The sequence below is a fragment of the Lissotriton helveticus genome, chromosome 7 (genome assembly GCF_964261635.1).
Source record: "Lissotriton helveticus chromosome 7, aLisHel1.1, whole genome shotgun sequence".
Lineage (NCBI taxonomy): Eukaryota > Metazoa > Chordata > Amphibia > Caudata > Salamandridae > Lissotriton > Lissotriton helveticus.
The window spans coordinates 256,441,742-256,455,288 of record NC_136068.1 but is presented as its reverse complement, the minus strand read 5'-3'; the positions used below and the strand labels follow the sequence as shown (position 1 = coordinate 256,455,288).

Here is a 13,547-nt window from a genome sequence, read left to right as displayed (position 1 = left end):
GCCGTGTCTCCCAAACGCCCTATTACAGACAATGAGGAGTAGGTTGACTCAGATTTGTTTTTTTACAGACTTGGAAAACAATTACACAAGACCCCTGTGTTTTAGAACCCGTTCAAGGCTTCAAAATAGAATTTTCGAAAACACCAACACAATCCTCACCCCCAAGAAACCTAGTACTGATCACAGAACAACAGAAAATAGTAGAGGAAGAGGTAATGTCCATGATAGAGTAAGGAGCAATTATAGAAGTACCATGGGATCGTATGAAATTCATAAGCACTATTTCGGGTCGCAAAAAAAAAAAGACAAGGGTTTAAGACCAGTCATAAACCTGAGAGAACCGAACAAATCTCTCATCTACAGACACTTCAAAATGGAGGGTATTTACCTCCTTAGAGACATGCTTCCAGAAAAGGACTGGCTAGTGAAGTTGGACTTGAAAGGTGCCTACTTCACTATCACCATGACCTCTGAGTTCCAACCATACCTCCAATTCACATGGAACTGTTCTATAACATCCTTCTTGAGAGAAAGAGGGATAAGACTGATAGTCTATCTCAATGACATTCTCATTATGTCCCAGCACCACTCTCAGATTCTTCAAGACCTGAATACACAGTAAATATCTTCGAAAGCCTTGGCTTCATAATAAACAAAGAATTATCTATCATGACCCCCTCAAAATCTCTGGAATTATTGGGAATCACTGTAGACACTTTTGCTACTCCCCAAGAACAAAATCATGAAAATATGCAAAGAAATACGACTTACATTAAAACAAGACCTCTTGTCCCTGAGAGAACTAGCCAGACTCCTGGGCCTCCTATCTTCCTCTATCCAAGCGATCTTTCCAGGACCTTTACATTATCTAGCCCTTCAAAGAGTGAAGGCAAAAGCCCTCCGTGCTGGACTACGGTACAGAGACAAAGTAACCCTAGACCACAAAGTCAAATCAGAAATTAACTGGTGGTTAAAGGATCTACATGCCTGGAAGGGCAAAGCTGTTTTCGGAAACTCCTCACAATTCCTTCTAGAGTCAGATGTAAGCCTTCATGGCTGGGGAGCGTGCTTACAGAACCAGAACACAGGAGGTCTATGGTCCTATACAGAGAGCTCACACCACAAACTACCTAGAGTTAACTACTGGCCTTTAGGCTCTGATGAGCTTCAAACAATCCCCACAAGGCAGATTGGTTATTCTAAAAAGGGGCAACATTTCAGCTGTGGCATACATAAATTGCTTATGGGGTACAAAATCCTCCGACCTATCAAATCTAGCCCAAAAACTCGATGTTCAGTCTAGAACACAAGATTGTCCTAAAGCATCATACTTACAGGGAAAAAGCAACTTCACTGCTGACTGGAATTCAAGATGCCTCCTAGACCACATCAACTGAAAACTCAACGTGAAAGCCTTCAGAACTTTAAATCAGTTCTGGGGCCCTCTTAAAGTAGATCTTTTCGCAAGCAGACTCACATTCCAACTACACAAATATTTCAGCTGGATGCCAGACCCCGGTGCTCAAGCAGTCAATGCCCTTCTCTAGTCATGGAAAAGAATGAGCACATGCATTTCCCCCATTGCAATGAAAGTGAGACAAGACCAATGCTCCTTATTACTAATAACCCCTTTCTGGCCCTCACAGGCGTGGTTTCCGATGAGCTTGGAATTAGCCTGCAAAATATCCTTTCTACTTCCACCCGCAGAAGGCCTTTTACGGAGACATCCTACAAGCGTCATGGGCACCTGGAACCTACTAAATGCAATAGCAACTGGAGAACTTGGGTACGCTGGTGCCTGGAGAGGAACCTGGATTCTGTGGAGGCTCCTATTGTACACGTAGCAAACTTTTTAGTTTAGCAATACGAGAGAGGGCTTACTTAGAGATCAATTAATTGCTACAGATCAGCTATTTCAGCGGGCCATGCTCTAATAAATGGCAAGACCATAGGGAAAAATACCACAATATGCAGAATTATGAAAAGTATTAAACTAAGGAGACCACCTAAACCCAAATATGAAACCATATGGGATGTTAAGTTACTACTATACCCTTTCACTACCTGGCCTGTGAACAGATACCTAGATAAGAAGAGACTTTCCATAAAACTAGCATTTCTTCTCTGCCTAATCTTCGGCCGTAGAGTATAAGATGTCGAAGCACTAGAAGTAACTCAGAGTCTATGATGCATTTGGCGTCAATTTCGAAATTATTAAGAGAACTAAGACTATGTCAGATACAATTTTCAGCACAAAGTTTAACGCATGCAAAAAACGTGTGGGAGATTGTATGAAAGAATATGATGCAAGAATGAGCGAACATCATGCAAATTGTGTTAACCAATTACTTATCTCTTTTGTGAAACCCTTCAAACCCATTACCTCAGCTTCTATAGAATGATGGGTCAAATATACAATGCAATCAGCTGATATTGACCTTAAAAGGTTCCAGGCACACTCATAAGGGGCGCTATGGAAAGCGAATCAGTATGGAAAGTGTGTAAACTAGATCACATTCTTAAAGCAGCTGTTTGGTCAAATTCTAACACTTTTGCTAAACACTATTGTAAACCTATTAAACATAGGTCAGATGTAGTATTACTAAACTACCAACATGCATAATGCTAGCCTCCAGTATTGTAATGAAATTGCGATTCTCTTAATAACATGACAAGAGAATCTGGATTTCATTAAAGACATAGAGGCTAACATTATCCCACCCTTCCGCTCCTGTGGGTGGATACATGAATTACTGAACAATAGAGGCATAGTTTATGATACAACCTTCATTCATTGTATTGTTGAAAATTTCATACAACCTTTATTCAATGGATTGTTAAAAATTTCATATAACTTGCACGCTTTGATATTACACCTTTCTCAGTTACATGACAACAGAGCACTTACACTCTTTCTTATTTCAGATAACTCAACATAACTGATTCATCTATACTGAAGCTTTCGCAAGGAAGATGTTCAGAAAGTATTAACTCTGTATCCCCTTCATTCAATCTTCATTATTTCTATCCGCTTGGAATGCACACAAAAAAAAGAAAGAAAATTCTACACAGAAGACGACTTACCTTATTACCTCACATTTAAAAGAGGGAGACTATCCTATGTGCATGGCTATTGTACATCTGGAAGATTCTATTCTAGATCGGTTTCACTTTATGATGTACTGCTTCTATGTGGCTGCTTGGAGTTAGCATTAAAAGAAATATGCATAATGTTAGCCTCCGTTCATGCTCCGATTGCTTCCCATCGATGCCAATTGTGTCCGTCAAATCTGAGGACGCCTGCTGCCCATCGATGCCAATTGCGTCTGTCACATCTGAGGACGCCTGCTTGTGACAATTAACTTACATGGTGTGGCGTCCAATCTGCCAGTCTGCCACAAACATCCCTATATCATATCCAGCCATATTTCCTGTATCTGCCAACCACCATGTATCATGGACCTCTGCACTATCCTATGCGCTGTTCGTGGGACTTTTCAAGCATCGCCTTCATTAGCCTGGGTACTTTGGTCCCTGTCCAAGCACAGCCAGGCCCCCAGACGTAAAGGCATTCTAGCATTACCTCAACATACATGGATATTTATATTTTGTGGGATGCCATGCAAAGAACCATGCCTGCGGCAGCTGGAGGTGCTCCTTCACTCCTCCCCGCACATCCCTCCTATGGATTGCCCCTCGCGCTTGGTTTTAATAAAAACATTTTTTAAGCACTTTAGTATGTTTTTTAACTCTTTGGACTTCAAGCCATTTTGCACAGCAGCACGCGCATCTATGCAACATGTCTACATAAACACTAACAAACCAATAGATCTCGCCTACTCGAAATCTATTGGCTCTGCCAATGCTTGTTACATTTGGGTAGTATTCATTTTTTGAATAAACTGGTCAAAGTCCATAATGTTTCCCCTCAGAAGATGGTCTCCTCTACCTCACTTCCACTGTCCCTTTCAGATGGCTGACTATAATCTGTTCATTCAGGCGTTGCGACATGGAAGCATGTTTTGACCACAATCTAGTACAGCACAGAGGCAATTTAGAGCCGACATGGTACACTTAAGGAAATTTAGACCTTCATTTATAGGAAGGGCAGAATTGTTTAAAATAATAATTCCAAAGCTATTAAACTTTTTCCAAAATATTACAATTTGGGTCCCAAAATAACTTTTTCTGGGTTGGGTGGGATACCTCATACTTTGTTATGGAATTAAGACCTCATACTATGTTATGGAATTAAGACCTGTGGCAATCTCTTCATTGAAATTAAGGGCAAGTGTATTTGACCGATTCATAGCATTGCAGGACATGCACAAATAGTACTGGATATCCCAGTTAATAGTAGTTAACAAATTGACATTCTCATTCCAAAAGAGGTTTCCCCGGTCATACACTGCCATCACTTATGTGGCAAAGGTTGTCCTAATGCTATACATGATAGAATAGAACCAGATTGTGAACTGGGGCTTACAAGAACTGTGATTATGGGCATGGTACATGGCAACTGCTAAACTCGGGCGGAGCCACATTTTTTCAATGTGGAAGCCGGCCCCACTCAACCCCTCCCCGGCCCAACAAAATCCTACTAAACCGTAAGCATTTGAAGGAGGTTCCAAAAGGGTGACCTCACACATGGGGTCATGCAGGAGCAAACCGATTTGAGTAATTATGCAGAGACTTCGATGTTGTATACTCTAGAGGTTTTCAGACATGCTTTAAAGTCATATGCTGCCACTGACAGACATAAAAGGACTGCTCCTTTTTTAAAAACATTATTTACTCAACCACTGACAAAGAAAACGATATACCTTATCAATAAAAACGCTCATTAAGAACACTCTAGGCACTCCGGTTGTTGGAAATCCAGGTGGAAATGTGACTTGTGTCCACTTATGGGTACAGAGTCGCAGAGGTACAACTATACCCAGAAAGACGTAGAGTTAAGATAATAATTTAGACTGGTACGGTTAAATATTTTTCAAAGCATCAACTGCCCATGCACAGAATTGCTTACATTTGTAATGCCAAAAGATTCAAGATTCCTCAGTAAGTTTGAGAAATAATTAGCCAGTCTAAATAGTTCCAGTACAATTCACTGCCAAGAATTAATTTGCTAGGAATAAAGCATGAAAAATCTTGATTTACATACAGAACACTAAAGCAGAACACAATGATGGTGGTCACACGCCGTGATATTGTCAGATTATGGGGTGGTCTGGTCACACCTGGAATCAAAGCATGACATTCAGGCATGAACTGGAGCGTAGCCCAAGAGACTTGTGTGTGTTATCTGGGGCAGTCTCTGTGAATTCTACAAAGTAAGAGGCCTATGAAACAGTTCTCATAGACAATAATAATGCTAAATTGTGTTCAGTGGATTTGAAAGAACCCTTCAAAGTCACTGAGATGAAAATTGATACAGAAGAGGCATCTGTTCTACTGAGGTTTGACACAACTTACTTGGCTAGCACATAGACTGGCAAGCTACATTTTCTTCAGCCATGGTGAGATTTTGTGTGGTACTTACACCAGGCTACTGAGCAGTTTGCGTTTCTCTGAAAATACATAAAGCATTTTAGAGTATTTTTGCCATATTTTCTCATATTTCAAATGTGTAAAATGTAATTCATATCATAGTTGTCTTTTGCTCATATGTTTTATCAGAAATGGCAAAATGAAAAAGGGATCAGTTAAAACGTACTCATTATTTCTGTATCATATCAAGAGCGGAGATACCTAAAATGATTTTTTCTAAAGGAAAAAAAGATATATCTATATTGATACCATTTGTCTGAGCCCAAGTACTCTACAACTGTGGTACTCGGGAGTACAGGGCACGGGCCGCCAGCTGCCCGGCAGACCTTCTATGGGGGGCAGGGATCCTCGTGTGGATTGGGCCAGCATGCATCCTCGCCACCGGCAGACCAGGTCCTTTGCCGGCCTGCTCGTTGTCAGCCTGCCTTCCTCTCAGGTCTTCTTTCAGGTCAGTGATGGACTGTTTTTTGGCTGTTTGTGGGCCAGACTTTGTCTGCTGGGTCAGATTTTACTGTTGATTTCCCCGATATTAAAATGGGCATTTCCTCCATCAAGCTCAAATCCAAGCAGTCTTAATGCGAAAAACGCATACGGCATGTCTTTATAACATCAAAAAAAATGGGTCACTTTTTAGTTTTCTAATTTACTAAATGTAGCCACTTTTATTTGGGTACTGGGGCCTTTTTTGTGTGCCGGTTTGACACGGTCCGTGATGCCCCCATTTCATCTGCATGTCTCTTTTTATAGTTTTATAGGCCTCCCTGTCTCTGTTCACACGTGACCAGCATCCCTCCTTTATGCATGTCTGTTTACAGGTCAATGCTGCACTTATCCAGTAATGTTTTGAAAAGGTGGTGATTTATTTTTTTATTCTACTAGCCCTGCCCCCACTGACCCTACCCATCAGTGCGGCTTTGGCCTCAAACCAGACAGTACTTTTAGCCCCTGAGAAAACGTTAGCGAGTACCTATGCTCTATAAGAATCCAATCCAAAGGTCTTTAAAACAGTGGACACGCCCCTAAGGGGTTGCGTTGCTTAATTCCGGGGAGCACAAGCTACTCAGTAAGTACTTGTATATGAAGATTACCTGGTATTGTGAATATTTAGCACTTTAGCAGGCTGTCTTCATTTACAAGAAGCAGTTGAAGTGCATACAAAAAAGTAGGGGGAACTGTGATCCTGAACGTCTTGGCGGAAGGGTCAAAGGCATGACTAAAAAGAACAAAATATTCTGCAACTATTTTATTGTTTTTTAACCTTCAAGTAAATACAAATAAAATAATGTATACACCTTTAATGAAAAATAAATACACGTTAAAATAATCAGTGGGAAATGCATTATTTTAGTTATGACACCTCAATTGGTTAATGTAATCAGTGCAGATGTCGGTGTGAGAGATCAGACAGTTTCACACAATTGAATCCTGGTTGGCACAGTGGGGAACAGGAGCTTGTATATTTATAGTGCTATGAGGTACCAGCTTTTAACAGAATGCACTGCGACTATGTAGGTCATTATTTTAAAGCGTGTATTACATGCAGTATACGATAGACTGCTGCAGAATGGTTTACTGTTTTACCTTAAACAAGTGTTTTCAATGCATATATTTCGTAATAAATAACTATTGCAAGTACTGTACCTAGTGCAAGTATTTTTTTTAACTGTCCATTAAAAGGACATTTTCCAGAACGCAACACTCCTATATCGCATTTCAAACAGAATAAGTCTTTGTTATCATGAAATGTTAATGGATTCTTCCAATTTCTGCCTATATTGGGTCCAAAGCAGCCCTTACATTTTGTGATTAACCAACTGCACACATTCACACTTCTTTCAGGAAGCAGGCACTTCGGAAAGAAGAACTATTACTTCTTCAGCTCTCGGTCCGCCCTCCGCTTCACAGAACACAAGGCCTCCCCATCTACCCCACTTCCACCGAGAGCACATCAAAGTCCACTCTTTTTGAACAATTATAATAAGTCATGGGCACATCAGTCCCCACACATCCCACCCACCTCAATATGCAGATGTCTTCAGGTGAGTTGAGGGGTGGCCGGTAAGCTAGAAAGGTTGCATTCAGAAGCAGAGACCTAATCGTCTGGAACTCTGGGGAATCAGAGTAATACGCCAGGGGAAAGGAGAAAGATCCGTGGATAGTGCCCAAGACATGGCCCAGAAGAGGGGGAGTGCGCTATCCAGGGGCCAATTTTTTCATCTACAACGGGACAGACAGTTTTCTCAGAGAGATGCCCTGAAGTAGGTGACAAGACATAGGTGCTTGTTTTCCTGGTTTTTTTTTTTAAAGAAAAGACCATCATTACTATTAATGCAGCAGGTGCAGTGGCACTGGGACCAAGGGTGTGAAGTGGGTCACTGCACCCCAATTAAGGCTAAGGTGAGTTGGGGGCCCATTTTTCTTGCTAGTATTAGCCTAGGTCCCCTTCTCTGCACAGGGAACAGGGCCCATTTATTACACAAAGAGGCACGCAGCTTGCTTTCGACCTCAGGCCTAACAGCGATGGCCCTGTAAAGTGGGTAGAGAAGAAAGCCTGCTTTGTAGGACTGCCTGTATCATTGGTGCTGCTGGTGCATTGGCACCGAGGTGCAAAGGTGAGAGGGGCCAACTAAACCCAAGTTATGGCTGATTTACTAGCCAGCCTTCCTTGCTAGTAAATCAGCCAGTGCACCCTTGCTGTGCCAGTGTTGCTTTGGGCCTCACACCAATGGCCCAAGAGAGAGGAATGTTTAAACAGAGGAGACACCTTACCACTGGGCCTAAGAGATATGATGGGGGGATAGGGCAAGATCAGGCCCATGTTTTTAACAAAGAGCAAAGGAGACTGCCCAGTTTGCAAGGCAATAGCTATCATTAGTGAAGCAGGTAAAGTGGTACTGGGGCCCAGTGGTGCGAGGGGCCCATTTTATCAGAATCAGGAATTTATTACTTTCTAAAAGCAGCATGGGGGTCATGCAAACATTAGAGTTGAGGAAATCATAACTTCAAAGTGGGGTCAACATGAGGGAGCTCATTTTTTTCTGAAAGAGAGAACGAGTGTTTCAGGAATGAAGCGATGGACAGGCATGGTTCAAAGGGGTGAAAGAGACCTGGAAATTCGGCTACTCTAGGCTGCAGCCATCATTCGTGCAGCAAGTACAGTATCATTGGGGCCCTGGAGTGTAAGAGGATCATAACACTCCAATTATGTGAAATAGTATTTTTGGTCAATTTCTGTTTAACATATTTGCTCTTTTATAATTCTCACATTTCGTGCAGATTTTGAGCTACATAAAGTAACTAGAACATTATCTAATAAGCCCTTCCACTGCATCACCACCAAGTCTTGCCATAAAGTTTTGAAGGGGGGGGCGAGGGGCACCTTCAAAACATTTTGCTTAGGGAGCTTGGAGCACAAAAGTTTGAAGACCTCTGGTTTAAAACTCTGCAATGATGGTTGGTCAGTACAGAGGCTTATAGTCAGGTTTAGAGGGCAGGTGCTCTTTAACACTGCAGCCAGTGGCAAGAGACAAGGTCTCACAGACAGGGATGGCCAATGATAGCGGATAAAGGCAACCGTTCTAGGGTGCTCAGTTTAGATTCCTTATTTAAGATTGTCAGTGTGTGTGCACATGTATGTCCATGGTATTATTCCTCATCAGTGTTTGGTGCAGCACAACCTCATACACACAAATGGTCATTTCTCGTTAGACCGAATCAACAAAAGAGTCTGAGCCTCTTCAGTCAAGAAAAATAAGCAATGTAAGAGTGTGAAGAGATTCCAAGCTGGATCTATGTATCATTTAATTTTAATATAAAGCAGTAAGTCAAAGGCAATAGCCACCATATGTTGCAGTCAGGAATGGGTTAGGGCTTAATAACTGATGTGTTGTGATGGGTGTGTCTGATCTTGTGACTTGACACTAATCTGAGTGGCAAGCTAGTGTCGAGGTCTTCTGAACATACTTGGTGGATGGGCAAGGTTGGCATATGCACTCAGTTAAGTAACACCTGAGGCTGTGTAAATCAGTGGTGATGTGAGACAACCTTCCATTTTCCTACATGTCGCATTTTAGGGTGGGATGATACTGCCTTAGGAAAAAGAGTAGTCATTGCTTATGATTCTAGTCTCCACTGTTCAGGAACGTTGGCATAGAATGGTAACACCATCGGATGAAATCCAGAAAAGGGTAAAGGCTTTCATGCCATGGTGATCATCTGGACTGGGGCCATTACCGTAGGCAAGACTCCATACTTTCACTGCCTTGTTAGCTAAAGCCCCTTAAAAATGTATTTTAGTTTTTTGTTTTATGTCCTTGGGCCAACAGTAAGAACCATCAGAATTACCGTTTCCTGGTAGATATGCACACATTTACTTTTTTAACTTGACCTACTCAAGAAAAAGGGATAATGTAAATAGTTCTCTTGATTTATGAGTGTTTTTGTTGAACGGCTAAAATGTGCAACTGGCAGAGAAGACAGAAAGATATGTGGTTAGATAGTAACGCGTTAGGTGTAATTCTATAAATAACCACTTCTGGTTAAAAGTGATGTTTTATTCAGCTTTGAGCCGTTAGCAGAGGGAGGGTACGGTCCCTTTTTAAATAGCTATTTCACATCCTTCAACAACAAAAGTTAGAAATCATGCATTGTACTGTTATTTTATATAACTAGAAATCATGATATACATCAGAAATGCAATCCTTCTGAAAACGAATGCCTATATCACTAGCGAAAGGAAACAATGCCAGTTGTCTTCTAAGAATTGTAATCCAGTGGAACTGAACGCTAACTAAGTCTGAGAGACAGTAGAAAATCAGGCACTTACTTAATAGGAAACAAGCTTTAAATTGCCTATCTTTCAGAGGAATCCATCAGTACTGAAATATCTACATTTCCCTTTAGGTTTACTAATAAAGGTGATAAAACACGTAACACTTTTGTTGGATTCTGAAGTATCCAGTGCACTCCGAGCATAGTGCTCTGATGCAGACAATCGGACAAGGAAAGGCCTTGAACTGGATCATCTCGTTCCTCACCGGGAGAACACAGAGAGTCCGACTCCCCCCTTTCAAATCAGAGGCCATCAAAGTCATCTGCGGAGTACCACAAGGATCATCACTCAGTCCCACCCTCTTCAACATTTACATGAGCCCCCTCGCATCCATCGCACGACAACACAACCTCAACATCATCTCTTACGCTGACGACACCCAACTAATCCTTTCCCTTACCAAAGACCCTAACACCGCCAAAACCAATCTTCATGAAGGCATGAAAGAAGTAGCCGAATGGATGAAAAACAGCCGCCTAAAACTTAACTCAGACAAAACGGAAGTCCTCATCCTCGGATCATCCCCCTCTGCCTGGGACGACTCATGGTGGCCGTCGGCCCTGGGCACGGCACCCATACCCACAGACCACGCACGTAACCTAGGCTTCATCCTAGACTCCTCCCTCTCGATGACCAGTCAAGCAAACGCCGTCTCATCCTCTTGCTTCAACGTACTTCGTATGCTCAAAAAAATCTTTCGCTGGATCCCCACCGAAACAAGAAAGACTGTCACCCACGCACTGGTCACAAGCCGACTGGGCTATGGAAACAAACACCCTCTACGCCGGAACCACAGCCAAATTACAGAAAAAACTCCAACGCATCCAAAACGCATCAGCCAGACTCATCTTGGACATCCCGCGCCAAGCTCACATTACCGGCCACCTGCAAGACCTCCACTGGCTTCCCGTCAACAAGAGAATAACGTTTCGTCTCCTCACCCACGCACACAAGGCCCTCTACAAACTAGGACCCTAATGCCTCAACACACGACTGTCCTTCTACACACCCACCCGCCAACTAAGATCCTCCAATCAAGCCCTCGCCGCAGTTCCGCGCATCCATAGATCCACCATGGGAGGGAGATCCTTCTCCTACCTGGCGGCCAAAACCTGGAACTCTCTCCCCACTCACCTTCGCCTTACCCAGAACCACATCTCCTTCAGGAAAGAACTTAAAACCTGGCTATTCGATAAATAATACACCCCCTCCCCCAAGCGCCTTGAGACCCTCTGGGTGAGTAGTGCACTATACAAATCCCTGAACTTGAACTGCACAAAGAGCCAAGATAGATGCAATACATTATTCAGAAAGTAGAGAAAAGAAAGACCATACCTATCAGAAGAAGTGCCAGATAACCCTTTATTAGGAGCATTACGGTTAACAGGAGATAAAGTACTAGAAATACACACAAAGCTGAAGCTTATAAAGGTAATATTCTCAAAAACTTTTTGGAAGTGAAAACAAATGAAAACTCCTGATTTGTATGGGCATCTTCTAAAATGTGAGAATGAAAAGGGTGGGGCGAGTGATGAAAGTGGGATGCACGCGAGAACTGATTACGGGACGTGAGAAAGCGGAGATGGGATAATAAAGTTGATATATTGTTAGAGAGCTTGGCAGATAGAACATCTGAAAGGATGGGTATCCGAATTGACAGATGTGAAACATGGTATGAGAAAAATGGTTTGTCAAGGAGTTAATACTTACATTTCAGCTAAGTCTAATACAAATTGCCCAAACGTAGTACGCTTCTATGTTCTTTAATTATATATATTCATTCTGGTTTTATTACCACAATTGAGTTTTAATTGCCACTCATCGGAAATTGATTTCAAATAAAAATCTGGGATAAACGCCTACATTTTTTGCTTAGGAATCTCTAGTTCTTCTGCGATAAAGTTTGTCTTGAGCCCTGGGAGGGATAAAGTCAGTAACTTAATATTGGCCTGTAGTGGTCAGGGTCAGCAGCGGATGGACATTAGCCTTGTATGATCACTAATGGGAGTAGGGAGAATGCCGTTGACTGATAGACACATAAGCACTTCTCACCTCCCCTCTACGTCTCTCACTGACCTAGTGAACAGCGCCAAGAAACCGTCCGGTGTAAGCCGCGCTATATAAGTTTTTTTTTTTACATTACATTTTACATGGAATGTCACTAGTCTTCAGGTGAGTGATGTCCGTCAGTGAAGCTGTTTGTCCTTTTGGTTACTGCGTGGTCGACAGTTGTTCTTAACAGTTAACATGTCAGAGTTCTTTGGTCAAGAGTTTGGGGTGTCGTGCTCAAGGTGCCCCAGTTCTGCACATCACTACAGAATTGAGAACGAGGACTGGGGCAATCCTGAAAAGGGGATCAGGGGACAAAAGTCAGATTCAGCCTTCTATTCGTACTGGTTAATCATGTGTTGCAGTTGTGTCTTCTTCCATGAGCAGTAAGTGCTTGCTAGTGAAGATTGTGCAGCGTCTGACTCTTGCAAGTCTGCAAGGTTCAGTGATGTGTGTGTCCTGTGTGTCGATGGTGTAACTCTCGGGGTCCGTACCTCCCTTTTCCTCCCTGGCCTTTACTTCCTCGCCTCTCACCGGCCTGCCCGTAGCAGACACAACGCTGAGCCCCTTTGCCCTCTCACCTGGTAGACAGCCGACCAGCTCCCCTGCCTGTCGATCTCGTTAAAGTGCTTCTCCATATCCATGGCGCCGGCCGCGCACGGAGCTCCTTGCAGTTTGTCTCCTCTCGTCCCGCTTCCTCCCCCAGCTGCTGCTAATACTGCTGCCGCGGATACACGGACTCACTCGACATGTCATCCGCCAGCCGGAAATACGCGAAGTGACTGACAGTCGGGGTCGGGACATCCGGCCGGCGTGGGTCTCTGTGTGACATGCTCATCGAAAACGGACTACATCTACCGTTGCCGATAGTAAATGCACTGCTAACGCGTGTCTAACAACACAGCCATCTTTCAACATACATTGAAACCAGAGGATTCGATAGGTTTAGTAAAATGCACTAAAAATTTACCCCATTTGTCGGTCAATAAACACAAATGTGCTTCAAAAATTTTGAAGTGAAAAAATTAAGCCATTGATATGGTACACGTTTTCTTTTGCGCACTTTTACAACCAAATGCTATCTCCTATCTATAAAAAAAGACGTGTGTCCCAGACT

At 42.7% G+C, this 13,547-nt stretch overlaps 1 protein-coding gene across 1 annotated transcript in view; it reads right to left on the bottom strand.

Annotated features, from left to right (window-relative positions):
• PTPN1 (protein tyrosine phosphatase non-receptor type 1) overlaps positions 1 to 13,275 on the bottom strand; it is a 375,455-nt gene extending 362,180 nt beyond the window's left edge. The window contains exon 1 of the mRNA XM_078652036.1: positions 13,012 to 13,275. Coding sequence (XP_078508162.1) covers positions 13,012 to 13,074 — 63 coding nt within the window. The 5' untranslated portion in view covers positions 13,075 to 13,275. The remainder of the gene's footprint in view (positions 1 to 13,011) is intronic.
• Between the last annotated feature and the right edge of the window lie 272 nt (positions 13,276 to 13,547).